Below are 19,663 nucleotides of genomic sequence, written 5' to 3'. Positions count from 1 at the left end.
TGTAATGATGGAAAGGCTATAATAAAGGCAGCTATCAATTCGTGAATAGTGAGAATGAAGAAGTCTCGAAAAAGGGTGTAAAGAGCGGAATCAATCAGAAAATGACACATGGGCAGAACATTAAATGGAAAAGACTACTGAGGCGTCAATACTGTCATAAGCATTAATTGTGGCAAAAATTCTTTTTTCATGAAGATCCACTTCCCAGTTATTTAATTGATAAATAAATGAAAAGTGGGGGGACTATCTGTATTGGAAAAAAACTGAGTTTATATTAAAGATGATGTGGCATGACATGTGGTTTAGTTAAATGGTCAAAGCGCAACAATTGACTAAGAGGCACGGATGGAGACAGCCACGGGAAGAAGAATTTAAATAGGCACGAGACGACGTATAGATACGAGTCTCGTACCAATTTAAATTATTTACAACCAACGGATTAGAAGACATTAAAGACAAAGATCTGATGACAGAAAGGAGTCCAAATTCATTATTAAATACTTGATACGTTAAAGAAATTGGTATTTAATAGGAATGATTGTATAACGGCTTATTTAATGTCATTTATTACTCATAATTATATCATTAAAGCTGAGGCTTCATTCCTTTACCTGGAATTATCTATAAAAGGAAGAAGTATCATAATCTGTAAACACACGGAATACTATTGGGAATTCATTGAAATACACAACTATTTGCTGTTTTACCATCATTCTCAAAAGTATTTTATTTCGTCTCTTGATTATCAGTAACCAGAATTTCTTTTTAACTTTGACCAAAGAACTCAAATTTTTGGTTAAACAATTATAAAATGATGTAATTAGTAAGTACATGCCGTAAAAATTATTTTTACCGAGTTAATATAGTGATGGTATGAATCCTTCAAATTTAGTAGTTTTGCTTGTGTAGATGATCAATGGTTTGAAATTATGCTCAATTTGCTAATTGCAATTTGTACATGTTTGTGTGTGCTTTCCTTGCTTATGTTAGAAACGATGTACAATTGATGTGTTACACGTAAATATATGATTTCGTACTGATTGCAGTTTGAATGATGCAAAATGATAGACAGACCAAAGATTTATGCAGTCTAAGTGTGTTGCTCTGTGTGTGCCCCGAGGGATTTGGTCTAGTGATACGAGTGCAACTTGTGATGTGTGAGTTAGACGCACATCAAGGGTTCGAACCTTGTTCCAGACAAAAGTCTGGTATTTGAGTGGAGAAGGTAGAGGGGGGCACTATCATTATTATCCACCAAGTTTTAAACGGTACGACACGGGCCCTCAGCAAATTTCTGGGTTAAAAAAAACGTGTTGCTCTGTGTACCGGGGTAGTAGAGCCCGAAGTTACTCAGTGTACTAAGGTTATAATGGAAACAGACCTAAAAACACTATTTTTTAGTATAAAGCCGAGCATGACCTATGTATGGCCTAAAAGGTAAAGAAGGCCCCAGTCATGCAGATGTATTTGTATCTGATCTTTCTGTAACGACTTATTGAGTGAGTAAAGCATTTGAACTTCTCAACTGTGTGAACTTTGCATCATATGTGAGCAGCTCACGTTGGTGGTCCCAAGCTAGGATACAGGAGGAGAGTTGTGATAAGTTGAGGTCAGCTAAAATTAGTCAATTATGATGAATTCACACATATTCATATAGCCTATCCCGATTAGTGTGAGGTTGAAGTGTAATAGTAGTTGTGTTACTCTGATTTAGGATTGATTCATTTCCTAATCCCGCTACTTTGCTGGCATTCACAATTATTTCTTCCTTGATTGTGTTCCAATTTTCTTGATTATCAATCTTCAGTTTCCTTTCCTATTACGCTGATTAATGCTTGCCTTGATCCGATTTCCCACAATTATCAGCCAATCAAGGGTGGAGCTAGGGTGGCGGAAGGTGGTTCATCCGTATCCCCTTCGCCGGAAAATTATACTCCCTCCGTTCTAATTTACGTGAACCTGTTTGACTGGACACGAAGTTTAAGAAAAAATAAGACTTTTGAAATTTGTGGTCCTAAACAAGTCAAAAAGGGGCCCAGAGTATTTGTGTGGTTATAAAAGCTTCTCATTAAGGTAGAATTGTAAGTTTAAGCTAAATTGTTACCAAATTTTGAAAGGGGTTATTCTTTTTGGAACGGACCAAAAAGGAAATAGGTTCACATAAACGGGAACAGAGGGAGTACTATATATATAAGGTCAAAATTATTTTTTTATGGATAAATAGTAGATGTTAAATCCCCTTGGCTTGTTCGTGTGTTTACTTTTTATTAAGCCAAATCCCTTGGTAAAAATCCTGGCTCCGCCAATGCGGCCAATCACCTCGTCATTGATTTCATCCTTTTCCTGTGTCTTGACAGGGTCTTGGACCGTCCTTCCTTGGCTTACTGCTGAGCATCTGCTGTGTGTGCACTTCCCTCTTTAACTGAATCTGGAGGTCACTGAATTATTCTACCTCTTCCTGTCAATCATAGAGTTTTGAGTTAGTATAGAAACTTAATTCAAATTGTCATCTTTAAAATCATTCTAACAATACTGATATTCAAACTTGTCTATCATTTTTGTGTGTCAACTTTCTGCAAATTGATTTATTCGTAATCGAGTCACAGCATTTTGAAGAGACTTGATGGAAGATGTGAATAGTTCGTGCCATGTGATGATTGCTTTTATGTTGAGTTCATATTGGAGTTAAATAATTAATTTATTGCCCACAATATTTATCTGGACCTAAATGGTGACATAGTCATCTTCTCTTCAGTCCGTGATGATCTCTTAATTGATTGCTAGTTGATTTTTCAGCTAGCAATTATGAAGGGGTAGTTGACTTGACATATTCTAAATCAGTAGTGGAAGACAACTACAATATTTAAAATTGCAATTAGCTAAGTTCTGTAGGAAACTTCACTGGAATTTTCAACAAGTATTTAGCAAATGACCACCTCTTGATATACTTATAAGTAGGAGCTGTCAAGCTTGTCTATCTATCATTTTAAGTCCCAACTATTCTGCAAATTTCTTCACTCACAAATATTGTAAAGATATCTGAAGGTTCTTTGCGTAACTAGAAATAGATATGGCTGCTTATGCTGCTGTAACTTCTCTGATGGGAATAATGCAGCAGCTTCCACAATCCCGCTTAGACCTTCTGCAGGGTCATAAATTACTTTTGGAATTACTCCACAAGAAGGTTGGCTCTCTGCTAGAATTTCTGGACAATTCTGACGATGAACCAATGAAGGATTTGCAGAAAAAGGTCAAAGATCTAGCAATTAAAGTAGAGGAGCAAGTCGAATCACACATTCAAAGAAGGGCTGAGAAGACGCTTCTTAAGATGTTGCAACGAGTCTTCCACCTTCCATCAAAGTCCCATGAGAGACTTTATAAGATCTTGCTACAAGCTATATGTGACGTTGATTCGATCAAGGAAAAGCTCATCAAACAGATGAAGAATAACAAATTGCAAGCTGTAAATCATTCAATCGGTGGTTCTAGTTCACCACGATTGCATGTTTCAACCCTCGTGAACGATATGGTGGGGTACAACATTGAACAAGAGCACATGCGGAGTCAACTTACCGGACACTCATCTCAATTGGAAGTCATTTCTATTGTTGGGATGGGCGGCATAGGTAAGTCAACTTTTGCTAATAAGATGTTTTCTGATCCCTCAATTTTGAGCTTCTTTGATGTTCGTGGATGGATTACTGTGTCCATGAACTACAGTTTAAGAAAGATGCTTCTAACCCTCCTTCAAGACACTGTTGGGGCGGCCAAAGAGCTTGATGAGAAAACCGATGGAGAGCTAGCAGATCACTTGCAAAAAAGTTTAAAGGGTAGAAGGTATTTGATTGTTGTGGATGATATGTGGAGTAGGGAAGCCTGGGATGATGTTAGATTATGTTTTCCAGAAAACAATAATAGAAGTCGGATATTGTTGACTACTCGAGACATGAAGGTTGCTCAATATGCTAGCTCTCCTAAGGATCTGTTTCCAATGCGTTTCCTGGAGCCAAAGGAAAGTTGGCATTTGTTTTGCCAAAAGGTGTTTGGCAATAAAGATTGTCCAACTGAATATGAGAATGTGGCGAAGGAAGTTGTAAGTAATTGCAAAGGTTTACCACTAATGATTTCTGTGGTTGCAGGGACTCTCTCTAGCAAGAAAACAATGGATGAGTGGATCAAAGTAGCTCAAAGTGTGATCTCATCAGTAGATCTTGATGATTATCAGCATTGTTCAAGAGTGCTTGGTTTGAGCTACACTCATCTTCCTTCTTATTTGAAATCTTGCTTTCTTTACTTTGGAGTTTTTCCAAAAGCTAGTGAGATTTCTGTGAAGAAATTGACTAGATTATGGATTGCCGAAGGACTCTTAGAGCTAAAGGGGTCTGAAGGATTGGAACAAGTAGCTGCTAATATTTTACATGTTCTTATTGATAAAAGTCTGGTTGTTGTTAGCAAGCAAAGTTTGGATGACAAGATCAAGACATGTAGGATTCATGATCTTCTCCATGATTTATGCTTGAGAGAAGCTGAAAGCGAGAATCTTTTGTATGTTGCATGCCGAGGATCTACAAGGGTTTCCTCTCAAGGCCGATGGGTGTCAGTTAATCCAGAGCGAGGTTACGATTCTTATGCTCTTTTGGAAAATCTTACTCATAGCAAAATACGTTCTATTCATTTTCATCCCACTGAGCTGGTGCGGCGTCAATTATCTATTAAACTATTCCATTTTAAACTTCTTAGAGTATTGGACTTGGTGGCAATAAGATTAGTTTCATTCCCTATTGGAGTAGTACACCTAGTTTCTTTGAGGTATTTGGCTGTGGTGGTTAATTTTGAGACTTCTGAACATCAATCAATTTCCAATCTTTGGAATTTACAAACTTTTATCTTTTCCATAAGTCTTCCACAAATCGATCTCGTGCATTTACCAAATGGAATTTGGGAAATGTCTCAATTGAGGCATCTCCACTCTACAAGGATGTCTCTATTCTCTCCTCCAAAGGTATCAGCTAATGAAGTTAAGTACCGCATTTTGGAAAACTTACAAAGTGTTTCTGGGTTGAGTCCTTGTTGTTGCACAAAAGAAATATTTGAAGGGATTAAAAATGTGAGAAAATTGGGTATTTCTGGCACTGAAGACGAATTTGATTATGAGCCTATATGCTTAGATAATCTAATATATTTACCCGAGCTTGAGGAACTAAAAATTGCATCATACATCCTTACCAGATATGATGTACTTCTTAGGCTTCCATTCGCAGGTTCTTTCCCACCTAATCTCAAGAAGCTGACACTTCGCAAAACTTTTCTACTGTGGGAGGACATGACGATCATTAGCAAGTTGCCCAAACTTGAGGTGCTCCAGTTGAAGGCTGATGCCTTTGTAATTAGTTATCCCACAGATACAGTCTGGGAAGTAACAGAGATGGGATTTCTTGAATTGAAATTCTTGCTCCTTGAGTGGTTGGATCTTGATTACTGGAGAGCCGCTGATGATTATTTCCCATGCCTTGAGCACATAGTTATCAGAAACTGTCGTACGTTAAAAGAGATTCCTGAAGGATTTGTAGATAGTTTGACACTGCAGCAAATTCAGTTACATCGATGTACTTCTTCCCTTGTGACTTTTGCTAAGCAAATCCAAGAAAATTACGAGAGTTTGGGGAACAACATGCTTAAAGTTTATTCCTTTGACACAATTCGAGGTAAGTAAAATAATCTGGAATCAATCTTCAACATCCATTATAAGTTTGACTTCTGATAACCTGTTACATTAGTAGATGAGAATTCACCGGTTGATTGCGATATGAATTTTGGTGCATAACTGCTATATCTTTGCAAGCAATAAGTTAAGGAATTTAATAATTCATAACATCTGTTACATGTGATTGACCTTTTATTTTAATATGTAGTTTCAGTGAAAGGGTGTATAAGGAAGGGGATGAACTATACAGGAAGTAATTTGTGAGGGCCAAATGTCTTGTACAACAACATTAATCTCCGAAAACAATCAAATACTCTGGTCGAAGTATTTGTTCTTTCAATGTAAAAAGTTTAAGTATTGCACCTTTCCATTAAAATAGAAATGCCATAGTCCATTTTTATTTTATTCATTTTTCAACTGCTTTTCTCAACTGTAACTTAGCATTAAACTACATGTGTTTTAGAATACATTGTGCATTGTTTAGTTGAAAACTGGGACAGCAAGGACTAAATAGAAATTGATGGCACTTGAATTGTTGCAAAGAAAAAAGAAAAAAAAAATTGGTCTAGGATAATCAGGGAAACATTTTGAACAGTTGTCGCCTGGTTGAAGTTAAATATGTTAAATCTTTTTAGAAGTATGTGAATATGTGTTATATTGAGTTTCCGACTCTGATAATCTCTCACCCTTTTCACTTTACACTTACTGAAGATTCACTTGTAATGGCCACTTTACAGGGAGAGCTTCTTAGGAAGATGCAGAGGAAATGAGTAAATGAGTTTTTCCAACAAAGCCAGTGAGAAAAAGGTGTGTTTGTTTTTCTAAAAGGGATTTCTAAGGAATTTGAGATAGCACCAAACTGCAGCTCGTTGTGTTGTCTCTTCCGTGTGAATTTTACCAACAAATCCGACGAGAAAAAAAGAGATGACAACACTTGTGTAACTTTTTTTTTTTTTTGCAATCCGTTAGGCAAGCGCCTAGAGCTAGTTTTTTTTTTATTAATAAATGAAAATAAAAGTACAACAATTAGGAACTGTACAAATAAGGGGGACAATAGTACCGGTATTGTTACTTATATGTCTTGGCTATATAATCACTCCTCTGCGCCTCACATTGCGTTAAGATGGCAGCCTCATGTAGAGGATTCATGGTGTAGCTGCCGGCAATGTCTCACGAGGGCATATAATCTCATAGCCGTGTGGATATTTTTCCAAAGGCATAGGACCAAGGCAACTCAAACCGGGCTAAACCTTACCTTACTAATCCTATTGAGGCAATGAAAAGGCCTCACCTACTAGCACGCATGTAAAAAATAAGAAGGTAAACTGTAATGCAATTGCAAGGCTACAAATCTTCTCTTCCTTCTCTCTAGGAAGAAGGGTGAATAGTAAATCCGTTACTATTCATAGGCCATAACTTCGGAATCCAACAGTGGATTTTCGCAAACTTGATATCAAAAGATTCATTTTCTCTTTGCGCACAATCCCCAATTGGTTTCACCCTCAAATCCATAGCCAATTGTTACAGATCTACAAATTGGTTCGTCCATTACTGTAGCAAACAGTGTATCTGGGCAGCTTCTTCTTTTCTGTGCGATGTAGTGTTGAAACTTTTGCGTAATAGAGTCTTTCCATGGCAGCCAACGTCTCTCCCCAGTCTTTGGCTGTGGGAGAGCAGAATCCAAACTCAAATGAAGTTACTCCAAACATCAACAACTTTGTTACATATGCAGCAAGTTTGAATCAAAAGCAATCTGCCACATCTCTCACAAAAACGAGTTTGAAACCTTTTGAAATTGTTCATGGAGTTCCTACCATTCAATTTTCCATGGATGAACGTGAAGAATTTGCAAAGGAGGAAGGATTACATCAAGCAGTGATGATAAAACTGTCCAGCGACGCACCAAATTTACAGATTTTAAGGAGTATTATGCCGAAAATCTTTGGTATCAAAGGTAATTGCTTGTTCGGTTCTTTGGCTCCACGACAAATTTTAATTTGTTGTGATCAACATGAAGATTATGTTGCTTGTTTGGCAAGAGCTGTAAACTATTTTCAACATAATGGAAGAGAGCATCAATATAGAGTTTTCCCATGGAGTGTTGGATATAATCCAAACCAGGAAACTTCGAAGGTGGCTATTTGGATTTCTTTGCCGAATTTGTCGCCTGAACTGTTTGCTCGTAAGCCTTTATTGTCCATTGCGGCTGCTATTGGAAAACCAATCGCAATTGATAAGGCAACACAAGTTAGATCTCGTCCTAGCACGGCAAGAGTCAAGGTTATCATTGATTTACTTGACAAACTTCCTGAAAAGATTAGGCTTCAATATCTTGATGTTAAAACTGGTAAGATTGTTGAGGATTACCAGGAAATTATCTATGATAATTTGCCTTCGTATTGTGGCCATTGTAAGCATCAAGGACACGAAGAAAATCAATGTCGGCGCTTAAAAGGAAAGGCAGTTCAAGCAGCTCGTGTTTGTGATGAGAATGAGCATCAAATAGTTGAAAAATTGCAGGGTGATGCAAGAGATTTTTTGAATGCTAAGAGAGTTGGGCAACAACTTATAGAAGGATCAGAAAATGATAAGAATGCTAGGCAGCAAGTGTGTGATGATTTGAGTAAAAGAGCAGATGCAACAGGGGTTAGAGGTGCTGTGCAAGTAAAAAAAACTGATGTTAATATCCCTGATGGTGCACAGATTCTCAGCAATTCTGGGATCTCAAAGAGTGTCGCTATTGTTCCTGTCGATCGTGCCTTAGCTAGGAATCGAGGGAATGGCAGTAGTATAGGGACAGTAGCGGGAGGTGATCGACCTATTAATGGTATAGGTGAACAAATTGATAATGCAGCAGGATACAAAGCTATTATTGTAAATGAGGAGGGCCAGGAACATGTAAGTACTGAGGCCTTGGAGTGTGCTGATGCTACAGTCTGTAAGGCTGTGAATATGGAAAATTCAGCTGCAGGTGTAGCAGGGGCAGGACATAGTGGTGTAGGTGCACATTCAAAGTCTACTACCGCATTGAAAACAACTGTTGATCATGTTGTTGCACTGGTTGAACCAGTTGAGAAATCAGCAACAGCAGGTACAACTCCTGTAGATGTATCTACTACTGTTTTAGTTCCAGCTGAAATTGTTTCAACACCTAATGATGCTGAAAAAGATACAAAGGAAGCTGGGCAGCAAATTAGTAAGAATAACTGGACAACGGTTTCCAGCAAAAAAAAGCACTCCAAATAGAAAAAAAATTATGCAGGTTGAGCAGCGACAAAATGCTATAAATAGCAGTGTAGCAGAAGTGTCAAAGGGCGAGCTTGTACCAAGGGCCAGCACTCCTACGATTCTTTTTTCCAGTTCACAAGTGGAAAACATTATCAAACAGGCCCAGGCAGAAATGGTAATGAACACCACCTTGGTTAAACAACCAATGGTGACTTTGAACACATCCGTGTTTGATGTCCCTTCTCAGTCAGTAGAGTCTTTTGGGGAGTTCAAAGGTGAATCTGGGCAGCTTGTCCTGTCAACTGGGAACAACAATGAGGTTATCCAACAAAAGGTGAAGGAAATGGCTATCAATTCTAAGTTGTGGCGTGAACAACGAGAGGAGGATGATGAAGATGATTGGGGTGATGGGTTTGCTGGCTATTCATCTGAAGAAGGTGAGCAGGAGGTTGATCAGGAGAGTGCAGGTGAGGAGATCGATCCTCCAGTAAAGCCAAAGCCTCATGAGGCAACAACATCAAGTCCCACGACCAAATTGAACATTCATGCTCCTATTTTCATCCCCAGAAACTCTCCTACTGCTGCTATGCCAGATGCAGCAGCTGGAAGGTTGGTTAACGCTGCGGAAACATGTGCCAAGTAGGCCACTCTAGGTGTTAATACAAGTCAAATTGTGATTACACTAACACTTAAAATGCAGCAGCAACAAAATGATCTGCAAGCCTCAACTAGTATGCATACTGGTGATCGCACAGCAGCAACAAAACCAAATTCTGGGCAGCAGCAACTCACAACAACTACTCCAATTATTTCGGTTGAGGAGAGACAACTACTTGATGCAATTGTAAGTACTGCTCCTCTACTTTCTTTAAGTCAAACAGTCTCTTGCACTGGTCGTGGGAATGTGAGCAGGAACAAATCACAAAAACAACAACAAAGTACGGCAAATATGGTTCATGCACAAGCTGGAAATACATTGATGACTCAAGGTGTTTCTCAACACATGCCAAATCCAATTTTGGTAGGTAGAGATATATATGAAGAAGGAGAGGAAGATGATATCTTAAATCAATGCCAGGAAGAGGCATCAAGAAAAGGTGACCTATCACCTATGCATAGTGGAAAAATAAAAAAAGCATATACAAGGAAAAATAGTTGGGACGACAAGGTTAGTGATTTTTTAAATGTTAGACGATCTCCAATGAGAGTTGCCAAACAAAAGAAGGATGCCCCAACTATCTCAACGAGGTCCAACCGTTCAAAAAAGAAATGATGATTTTTGAATACTTTTTGAACACGATTGAGGAACACAACAAAGAACTGCAAATTCAAGATTATAAATGTTTGGAAAAGAAGGGACATGAACCAAATTGGTACTTCATTCTATTATAGCACTTTATTAGTATTCTCATTTGTAATATCATCACAGAGTATGTTATAACCTCTGTGATGATCATTGAATATTTGGTACTCTCCAGTTCTTATTTTTTACATGCGTGCTAGTAGGTGAGGCCTTTTCATTGCCTCAATAGGATTAGTAAGGTAAAGTTTAGCCCGGTTTGAGTTGCCTTGGTCCTATGCCTTTGGAAAAATATCCACACGGCTATGAGATTATATGCCCTCGTGAGACATTGCCGGCAGCTACACCATGAATCCTTTACATGAGACTGTCATCTTAACGCAATGTGAGGCGCAGAGGAGTGATTATATAGCCAAGGCATATAGGTAACAATACCGGTGCTATTGTCCCCCTTATTTGTACTGTTCCTAATTGTTGTACTTTTATTTTCATTTATTAATAAAAAAAACTAGCCCTAGGCGCTTGCCTAGCGGATTGCCAAAAAAAAAAAAAATCAATGATCATCACAAAGTTTATAACATACTCTGTGATGATATTACAAATGAGAATACTAATATAATGGTAGAATAAAATGATGAAGGAATTAAAATGTTGTTCCTTCTTGTCCGAACTTGTAATTTCTTCAATTTGTAATTCTTTTTCATCACAATCCCAATTGTTCAAGATGTATTCAAAATTCATGATTTCTTTTTTGAACGATTGGACTTTGTAGATGTAGTTGGGGCGGCCTTCTTTTGTTTGACAACTCTCATTGGAGGTCGCCTAACATTTAAAAAATCACTAACCTTGTCGTCCCAACTAAATTTCCTTGTATGAGTCCTCTTACCTTTGCCGCTATGCATTGGTGATAGATCCTCTTTTCTTGTTGCCTCTGCTCTTCAGTGTTGTAACATTGCTTCTTCCTCTCTGTCTTCATACAAGTCTCTCTCCAGGTGCACAGGTTGTTGAACATTTTGGTCGATAACAATTGTCTCCAATGCAGATTGACCTTGTGTATTTGTCGCCATTGCCTTGCTTTGATGTTGTTCTATTTTTTGCAATTTGTTCCATTGCATCCACGACTCTTCTTTCCTCCTCTGAAATATCTGGGATGGTTGTAACAATTTGGTTCTGTCCAGAATTTGTTGTTGTGACTTCTCGATCACGTAGATGAGTAGTAGCAGTATGAGTAACATTTGAAGTGTTGGGAATAACTTTTTGCTGCTGCACAGTAGTTGTAGGTGTTCCAGCTACTGCATTTTGAATAGCTGGAGATGAAGGACTTCTGCACTATCATGATTAGCCTCACGGTCAGCTTCTTCTGATGAATAACCAGCAAAACCATCTCCCCAATCCTCTTCATCATCATCATCATCCCGTTGATCTAGCCAAAGTTTGGACTTGATAGCCATCAACCTCAAATTTCCTTGTGTAACTTTATTGTTATTCCCCGTTGATAACATAAGTAGCCCAGTTTCACCTTCAACCCCTCCACAAGATTCCATTGACTGCGAAGGAACCTCAAAAACAGATTTGTTTAAAGTGACCAAAGGTTGTTTGACCATGGGATTGTTCATCATCATTTCTTTTTGAACATCTTTAATGATTTGTTCAACCTGTGGATTGGAGAAGTGCAATGTAGGTGCATTGGAGCTGTGTACCTCTACATTTTGCGCATCAACAGGAACACTGTCCTTCGAAGTAATGAGTCGTTCACCTGTTTTCTTGGACTTTTGCTGTTGTGTGTTACAGCCTCGAGCTTGTGGCTGCCCATATTTTGGAGTTGTGTTGATCATCATAGCTGCATGGGCATTCTCTACCATTTTATCTAGCTCTGTATTGGAAATGTGCATTGTTGTTGTAGGATCATCAAGTACTTGACTTTGCTCATCAAAGTGATATTTATCTATTGCAGTCCCAAGTCTAGCAGCTAAGTCCTTTGCATTTTTCTGCTGAATTACATTGCATGTAACTCTTGTTTTTCCACCAACTGATTGTGTCTCATCACCCTCATTGACCCATGCATCAAAAGAGTTCGCGACTCCAATGACTGTTGATAGTATAATCTGATTTTTAAGAGCTGGAGTTTGCTTCTTGCTAGGTGATTTACTCACCACTGTCCAATTATTTTGATTTGATGAAAATTGCTGTTGAGTATTAGGTGCATCAGTCGTGCTTGATGAAAGAAATACCTGCCTTGCATTTGCATTCAGTGTTTGGTGCCCAGTTTTACCATGAAGTTGCTCTGAGCTAGACCTTATAGAATCCCCAGCTATGACAGGAACCTCAACCCCTGCTACTGCTGCATTATTCTGAACAAGATCAGTTGTAGCTTTGTTTGGAGATGGATGTGATCGATGCACCACAGACCAATCTCCAGCTTTTGCATTTTGCACACCCTGAGCATCAGATTTTTGTGCAGCAACTACCTCCAACTACCCAGCACTAACAACCTGACCAGTCTCCTTCATCAGCATTGTTTCCCTAACCAAATTCACTGCATTGGAAACTCTAGCTAGAGATCGATCAACTGGAATATCGGCATGAAGTGATGCATTAGTTTTTTGCTGCGACTTAGCAATTAAATAATCCCTGGCATCCCCTTGTAATTTTTCCACCTTACTCATCTCCTCAGCTAAAGCCAAAACTTCAGCAGGCATTACACGATCAATATCAACAGTTTCTTCATGACCTTGCACGTTCCTTGTTGTATTTTTATTTAATCTGCGACATGTTTTTTCATCATGTACTTGATGTTTGCAACAGTTACAATACAATGGTAAGTTATCATAAACAAAATCTTGAAAGAATTCAACAATCTTGCCCGTTTGTTTATCCACAAATTGCAAAAGCAACTTATCAGGTAATTTGTCCATTAAATCAAGAATCACTTTAACTCTTGCAACACTAGGACGCGACTTAGTCTGGGTAGCTTTGTCTATGGCTATAGGCTTTCCAACAACTGAAGCTATTGACAACAAAGCCTTCATTGCAAAAAGCTCTGTTGGCAGATTAGGCAATGAAATCCAGACCACTGCTTTCGTCGTTTCTTCATTTACCTTAAAATCAAGGGACCATGGAAATATTCGGATTTGATGCTCCTTACCATTGTATTTGAAGTAGTTAACTGACCTCGCAAGTGAATTAACGAAGTCTTCATGTTGATCCACCCTGATAAGCAATTGTCGAGGTGCTAGTTGACCAATCAAAGATGGTCCTTTGATTCCGAACAGTTTTGGCAGTACATTTCTTAATGCTATTAGATCTGGTTCATTTGGAGAAAGCTTCACTACAATAGCTTGGTGTAAACCTTCTTCTTTTGCGAATTCCATCCTTTCCTCCATTGAAAACTTGATTGTTGGGATGCCATGAATAATTTCAATTGGTTTCAACAATTTTTGATTCAAAGTAGCAGCTGCCTTTTGTTGGGACAATTGAGCAGCACACGTATGTTGTATGTTATTAGTTTGGTCACTCTTTACAGCTGCTGGAGGTGGTTCGCCCACAACTAAATGTGTGGGAGATAGATGCACGTTCATAGCTGCTTAACTGCCCATTGTTGTCGGTAAAGAAAAAACGAGAACTGAAGCTTTTGCGCTACAGTACCTACTACGTTTATCTTCAAATCTGTAGTAGATGGCTATGGATTTGAGGATGAAAACGATTGGGGATTGTGCGCGATGAGAAGATGCTTCTTTTGAGATCAATTTGGTGAATTTTCACTGCCGGAATATGGAGCTATTGCCGGTCAACTGTTGCGTCGCTACTGTTCATCGCAGCTAGAGAGAGAAAATTTGAGGAAGAATTGGGTTTTTTAGATTTATGGTGTTAGCATAACACTTGTGTAACTTGTGCTTGTTATCTGCTTTTTTTTTTTCTTTTCTTTTTTCCTGTTCTTGTTGCTAGTCAACTGGGGTTGATTTGATCATCAAAACTTCTCCAGAGAACAAAAGGCTGACATTATGTGTGGTATTAATCGAGAGGAGTATCCAGAATGTGAACATTATGGGTTCGAGTTCGGTATTCTACCACAACCCATTTGTTTTATTGGATTCGAACTCTATTATTTGTAATTAATATCTGGATTTTATAACAAGTATTCAAGTTTCGACCAAAGATACTGGGTTCGGATGAAACCTTAAGTTCTTAACTACATCTGCCCCTTTATATTACTCTGTAATGCTGGTCTTGAATATTATATTCAAATTTGGCCTGTCTGAAGGGTTATTTGAAGATTATTGCACACATTGCTTAAAGGGCGTTATTTCTAAATATTCTGCTATCTCTCTCTACCTTTGAAATTTTAGGTCATTGTTTTCATTTCAGCATTGACTTGAACTATAAGCAGCATCCATTAAATGATTGTGGAAGGACATGAAAACCATTAGCATGTTCCCCACACGAAGAAAGGAGCCTTTCGTTTAAAAATAGTATGGGAAGTAACAGAGATGGGATTTCCGGAACTAAAATTCTTGCTCCTTGAGGAGTTGAGTCTTGTTTACTGGAGAGCCGCTGATGATTATTTCCCATGCCTTGAGTGCGTAATTATCAGAAATTTCAGGTACTTAACAGAGATTCCTCAAGGATTCGCAAATAGTGTGACACTACAGCAAATTGAGTTACATGGATGTATTCCTTCCCTTGTGACTTTTTCTGAGCAGATCCAGAAAGAGCAATTAGAGAATTCAGGAAGCGACATGCTTAAAGTTTATGCTTTTGACATAATTAGAGGTAAGTAATCTGAATGAAAATTCAACATCCATTATATGTTTAACTTCTGATGAACTGTGTTAAATTATATGATTCTTTTGTGCATAACAACCATATCGTTGAATTCAACAAGAGGAAATTGAATAGTTCGTAAAGTCTGGTACATGTGATTATCATGTTAGGGCCTTTTCCTTTCGTTATGATATATAGGTTCAGTAAGCACTCCGTACATACTACATACTACCCCTCCGCAGACCCAACTTGTGGGAATATACTGGGTATGTTGTTGTTGTTGTTGTTGTATTATTAAGTGTTTCTACTGAACTTGTTTTATTTATAAACGTATTGTTTATTTATTCATGCCAAGAATGAAATTCATTAGATAACCTACATCTATGATAATCAGGGGAACGTTTTGAACAATAGTTGTCTGGTTGAAGTTAGATATGTTAAAATCTTTTTAGGGTGTGAGTGTGTGTTACTCTGAGCTTCCAACTCTAATTATCACTCACTCTTTTTCACTAAAAATTTACTGAAGAGTATGGCGAAGCAGCAGAGGAAGTTATGGGAAAGGTTGAAGAAGATTCAAAGGAATATTGAGTAAATGGGTTATAAGGTAAACTGCTGAGGAAAGGTATCTTGGGTTATATAGAAGAGATTGCTAAAGAATTTGCAGATAGTACCAAACTACGCTTCATTGAGTTACATAACTGTTCTATCCCCCGTGTGAATTTTGCCAGCGAATCCACAGGTTGTGCTTGTTATATTGTTGCTTTTTCTTCTGTTTTTTTTCCTCTCATGTTCTTGTTTGTAAAGGGGTTCATATTATGTCTTTTGAATTTTAAAGTGGCAATCTAAAAGTGGCAATCTTGAGAGAATCTAAAAGTGGCAATCTTTCGTATGTTGATAATCACTTAAATTATATGGGATCAAAAAGGGTTTTTTCTCAAGGTCGTCGGTGGGTGTTAGTAAAGTCAATAGTAGGCCATGGTCATACTCCCCATTCTTTTGATGATCTTACTCATAGCAAAACACGTTCTCTTTGTACTTCTTCCGTTCTTGTTAATGATATACCTCGGTATGACAGCAAACTAGTTCCTCTTATTTTTTCCAACAACATAGAGTGGCTTCATTTCAAACTTCTTAGAGTATTGAACTTGGAGTTGGAGATATTGGGCTTCGGCAGTTTCCCTAGTGAAATATTGCACCTAGTTTCTTTAAGGTATTTGGCTGTGAAGGTTGTTTGCTTTCCTATAGATTTACCAATTTCCAAACTTTGGAATTTACAAACTCTTATTTTACTTTCACATATACCAGAACACAGGCAGACCATATATTTACCAAATAAAATTTGGGAAATGTCTCAATTGAGGCATCTCCACTCTACAAGGATGTATTTACCTTCTCCTCCAAAGATATCAGCTAATGAAGCTAAGTACCAGGCTTTGGAAAACTTGCGAAGTGTTTCTGGGTTGAGTCCTTGTAGTTGCACGAAGGAAATATTTGAAGGAAATGTCAATTTCTTAGTGAGCCCAGATTCCTAGATGATCTTAAATATTTACATGAGCTCGAGGCGCTAAGTATTGAAACTTGCAGCTTTCTACCAGATGATTTCTTTCTTAGGCTTCCCGGTCCTGGTTCTTTCCCACCAAAACTCAAAAGCTGACACTTCAAGGAACACTTTTACCATGGGAGGACATGACAATCATTAGCATGTTGCCCAAACTCGAGGTGCTCAAATTGAAGAAGAATGCCTTTGCAGATGGCGAGAATGTTGGAGAAGATGTCTGGGAAGTAACAGAGATGGGGTTTCCTAAATTGAAATTCTTGCTCCTTGAGTGGTTGTATCTTCATTATTGGAGAGCCACTGATGATTATTTCCCACGCCTGGAGCGTATAATTATCAGAAGTTGCTTTTTCATAAAAGAGATTCCTGAAGGATTTGCAGATAGTATGACATTGCAGCTAATTGAGTTACATCAATGTTCTTCTTCCCTTGTGAATTCTGCTAAACGGATCCAGAAAGAGCAATTAGAGAATTTGGGAAATGACATGCTTAAAGTTTATGCCTATGACACTATTAGTGGTAAGTAAAACAATTTAGCATGAATTTTCAATATCCATTATATGTTTCAGTTATTGAGAATATAATTCACCTGCAGACTTCCAAGTCATAAAAATCAGGATATAATTATGTAATAGAACTAACTATAGATGAAGTCTTTTGAAAGTGTGGTTATGTGATTATATGTGTTATTCTGAGTTTCCAAGTCTAAATCTCTCTTTTTTCTTTACACTTACTGTAGAGAATATTATTCAGATGAAGAATCAGCAGAGGGAGATATGGTTGAAGCAGATTGGAGCGCTGGAACCTAATGTTTCTATTGCATCTTTTGAGGACTTTACCAAATCTATAGGGAGCAACTTCAGAAAAAACTGAACGCTAGGAACTGCAGACTTGGCTAAAGAATGACTAGTAAATTCCCCTCAAGATCTACTTGTGTAAGAGAACTAATTTTGTTCAGGAAAAATTTCTTCTACAACAGCAGTATTCTCCCATATTTGATGATTGATACAAGTCTGTTCGAAATGACAATCCGTTTGGAAAAGTGGCACATAAATGTTTGCAAAGAAAACAAAATTGTGCTCTTACATTTATAATAAACAAGGGAACTTTTTTAACTATGGTCTTCTGGTTGAAGTTAGATGTGTTAAATCTTTTAAAGTATGTCATTATGTATTATGTGTTATGCCGAGTTTAAGAGTCTAATAATCTCTTACTCTTGTAATGGTCATTGTACAGAGTTAGATTCAGATGAAGAAGCAGCAGAGGGAGATGTGGAGAAGACAAATAATATTTTAAAATGATTTTGGTTTATAATAAATAGGTTGTATACCTTTGCTATAGAAGGTAAAATTTCCTTCAATAAATGGTCGGGTCAATAACCAGCCCAACCTTAGGCAAGTTGGACGTTAAAATAGCACGGACTAGCCAGTTTTCGGACTGATCATTTAGAAATAGCCAGCGTTTGCCATGTCATTGAAAAATAGCCACTATTTTACTGCAATAGAGACCGGTCCAGCATAATATACTGGAGTTCGGTGCACCTGTGTATGAACTTCCAGCATATTATGCTGGACCGGTATACTTTGCTGGCTCTAGTATAATATACTGGAGAATAGAGCATTGGTACTCCAATATCCAGTATATTATGCTGGACCGATATATTATACTGGAACTCCAATATATTAGACTGGAGTTCTAGTACATTATGCTGGAGTATTTTTTCGGATTTTGAACAGTATTTTCGTTCAGATTTATCTTTACATGAAAAGTGACTAAATTTCGATTATTTTTGAAACTGTGGCTATTTTTGAATGATCACTTATAAATCTGGCTATTTTTGAATTTATCCCAAGTTGGACAAGTCATTTGGGCTTGGGCCAAATTTAACAGCTCTACTCCAAGTCTAATAATCTCTCTCTTTTCACTTTACAATTATTATAAAGGTTTACATTATGAAGATGAAGAAGAAACGCGAATTAGTTTTATGGTAGACTTGTGAGGAAAGATGCTTTGGTTGTAGAACCACCACAACCGGATAAATATCACTTCACCGCCATTAACAAGGCCAAATCATTTGAGAAATCCAGTCAACAAATTGGCGAACCACCACTCTACCACCCACCTCAGCCGCAAGAACCACCACCTACCACCCTCGAAGGCAACACAACCTTAAAGCCACAGTTGAGAGGGATGTACAGTTTTGTGTTGAACGGGATGAGGGAAGAACATGGCAGATGTTTATAATATAACCTGTGTTTGCAAAATATTTGAAAAATAGCCCGTTTTTAAATTTGCTAAATTCCTTCTTCTGATTGGGTAATTTTCTAAGTCTGGTTCATATATGTTTTCTAGCTTGAGGAATCTATAACTTTGTGTTTGCATTTAACAAATACAGCTTAATTAACTTGTTAGTTGATTTTTTAGCTAATCTAAAATTGAAAAAATAATGTGCAGTCGAGATCATGAGTTGTAACAAAAAAAAAAACTCTATCCAATTAGCCCTTAGACGCCTCTTGATTAATGCTATAATTTGGTACTAAGCTCACGTGCTTGTTAATTCTGTTATTCTCTTATGCGGTCTGCGAACGGAATGACTAGACTTTTTGTTTGTTTTGTTATTCTCTTTGCTATGTCCAACAGTGTGCCTAAGGGTGTTCATAAAAATCCGAAAAATCGAACCAAACCGAAATCCAAACTAATCCGACCAAAAAATCCGATATCTTTTGGTTTGGTTTGGTTTTGGTTTTGAAATTTAAAAACCGATCAAATTTGGTTTGGTTTTGGTTTTAATAAAAAAAACGAACCAAACCAAATATAGGAGTAGCTATTTTAAATTTAGAATTACACACACACACACACACACACACACACACACACACACACACATATATATATATACTTTTATACAAAGTTTCAAAATTTTTATTAGTCAATGTTAATCGTTTGCACTTTTAGTGCAGTTCTTTACCTTTACATTCTAATTTGATTGGTAGTTTTCTTTTGTTAAGTGTAAGAATCTATTTCATGTTAAAAATAATATATTTTTAATTGAGTCCTTAAATTATTCATCACTATTTAATTCAATTATCATCAATATATCTTGGTAAAATATGTG

At 37.5% G+C, this 19,663-nt stretch overlaps 2 protein-coding genes across 2 annotated transcripts; both read left to right on the top strand.

Moving 5' to 3' along the window:
- The first annotated feature begins 1,436 nt into the window (after window positions 1–1,436).
- LOC104215968 (putative late blight resistance protein homolog R1A-3) lies at window positions 1,437–17,663 on the top strand. The gene is made up of 6 exons (XM_070165126.1): window positions 1,437–1,609; window positions 2,358–2,434; window positions 6,442–6,511; window positions 14,598–15,002; window positions 15,520–17,067; window positions 17,288–17,663. Exons 5-6 carry the CDS (start codon window positions 16,680–16,682, stop codon window positions 17,419–17,421), a joined length of 522 nt encoding a protein of 173 aa, XP_070021227.1. The 5' UTR covers window positions 1,437–1,609; window positions 2,358–2,434; window positions 6,442–6,511; window positions 14,598–15,002; window positions 15,520–16,679; the 3' UTR covers window positions 17,422–17,663.
- Window positions 1,606–6,637, top strand: LOC104217211 (putative late blight resistance protein homolog R1A-10). Its single transcript, XM_070165125.1, has 2 exons — window positions 1,606–5,705; window positions 5,913–6,637. The coding sequence occupies exons 1-2, from the start codon at window positions 3,071–3,073 to the stop codon at window positions 5,966–5,968; spliced, it is 2,691 nt and encodes an 896-aa protein (XP_070021226.1). The 5' UTR covers window positions 1,606–3,070; the 3' UTR covers window positions 5,969–6,637.
- Window positions 17,664–19,663: the final 2,000 nt, after the last annotated feature.

This window comes from Nicotiana sylvestris, chromosome 12 (genome assembly GCF_000393655.2).
Source record: "Nicotiana sylvestris chromosome 12, ASM39365v2, whole genome shotgun sequence".
NCBI lineage: Eukaryota > Viridiplantae > Streptophyta > Magnoliopsida > Solanales > Solanaceae > Nicotiana > Nicotiana sylvestris.
The sequence above is the reverse complement of the archived record's forward strand: the minus strand, read 5'-3'. Positions and strand labels throughout refer to the sequence as shown.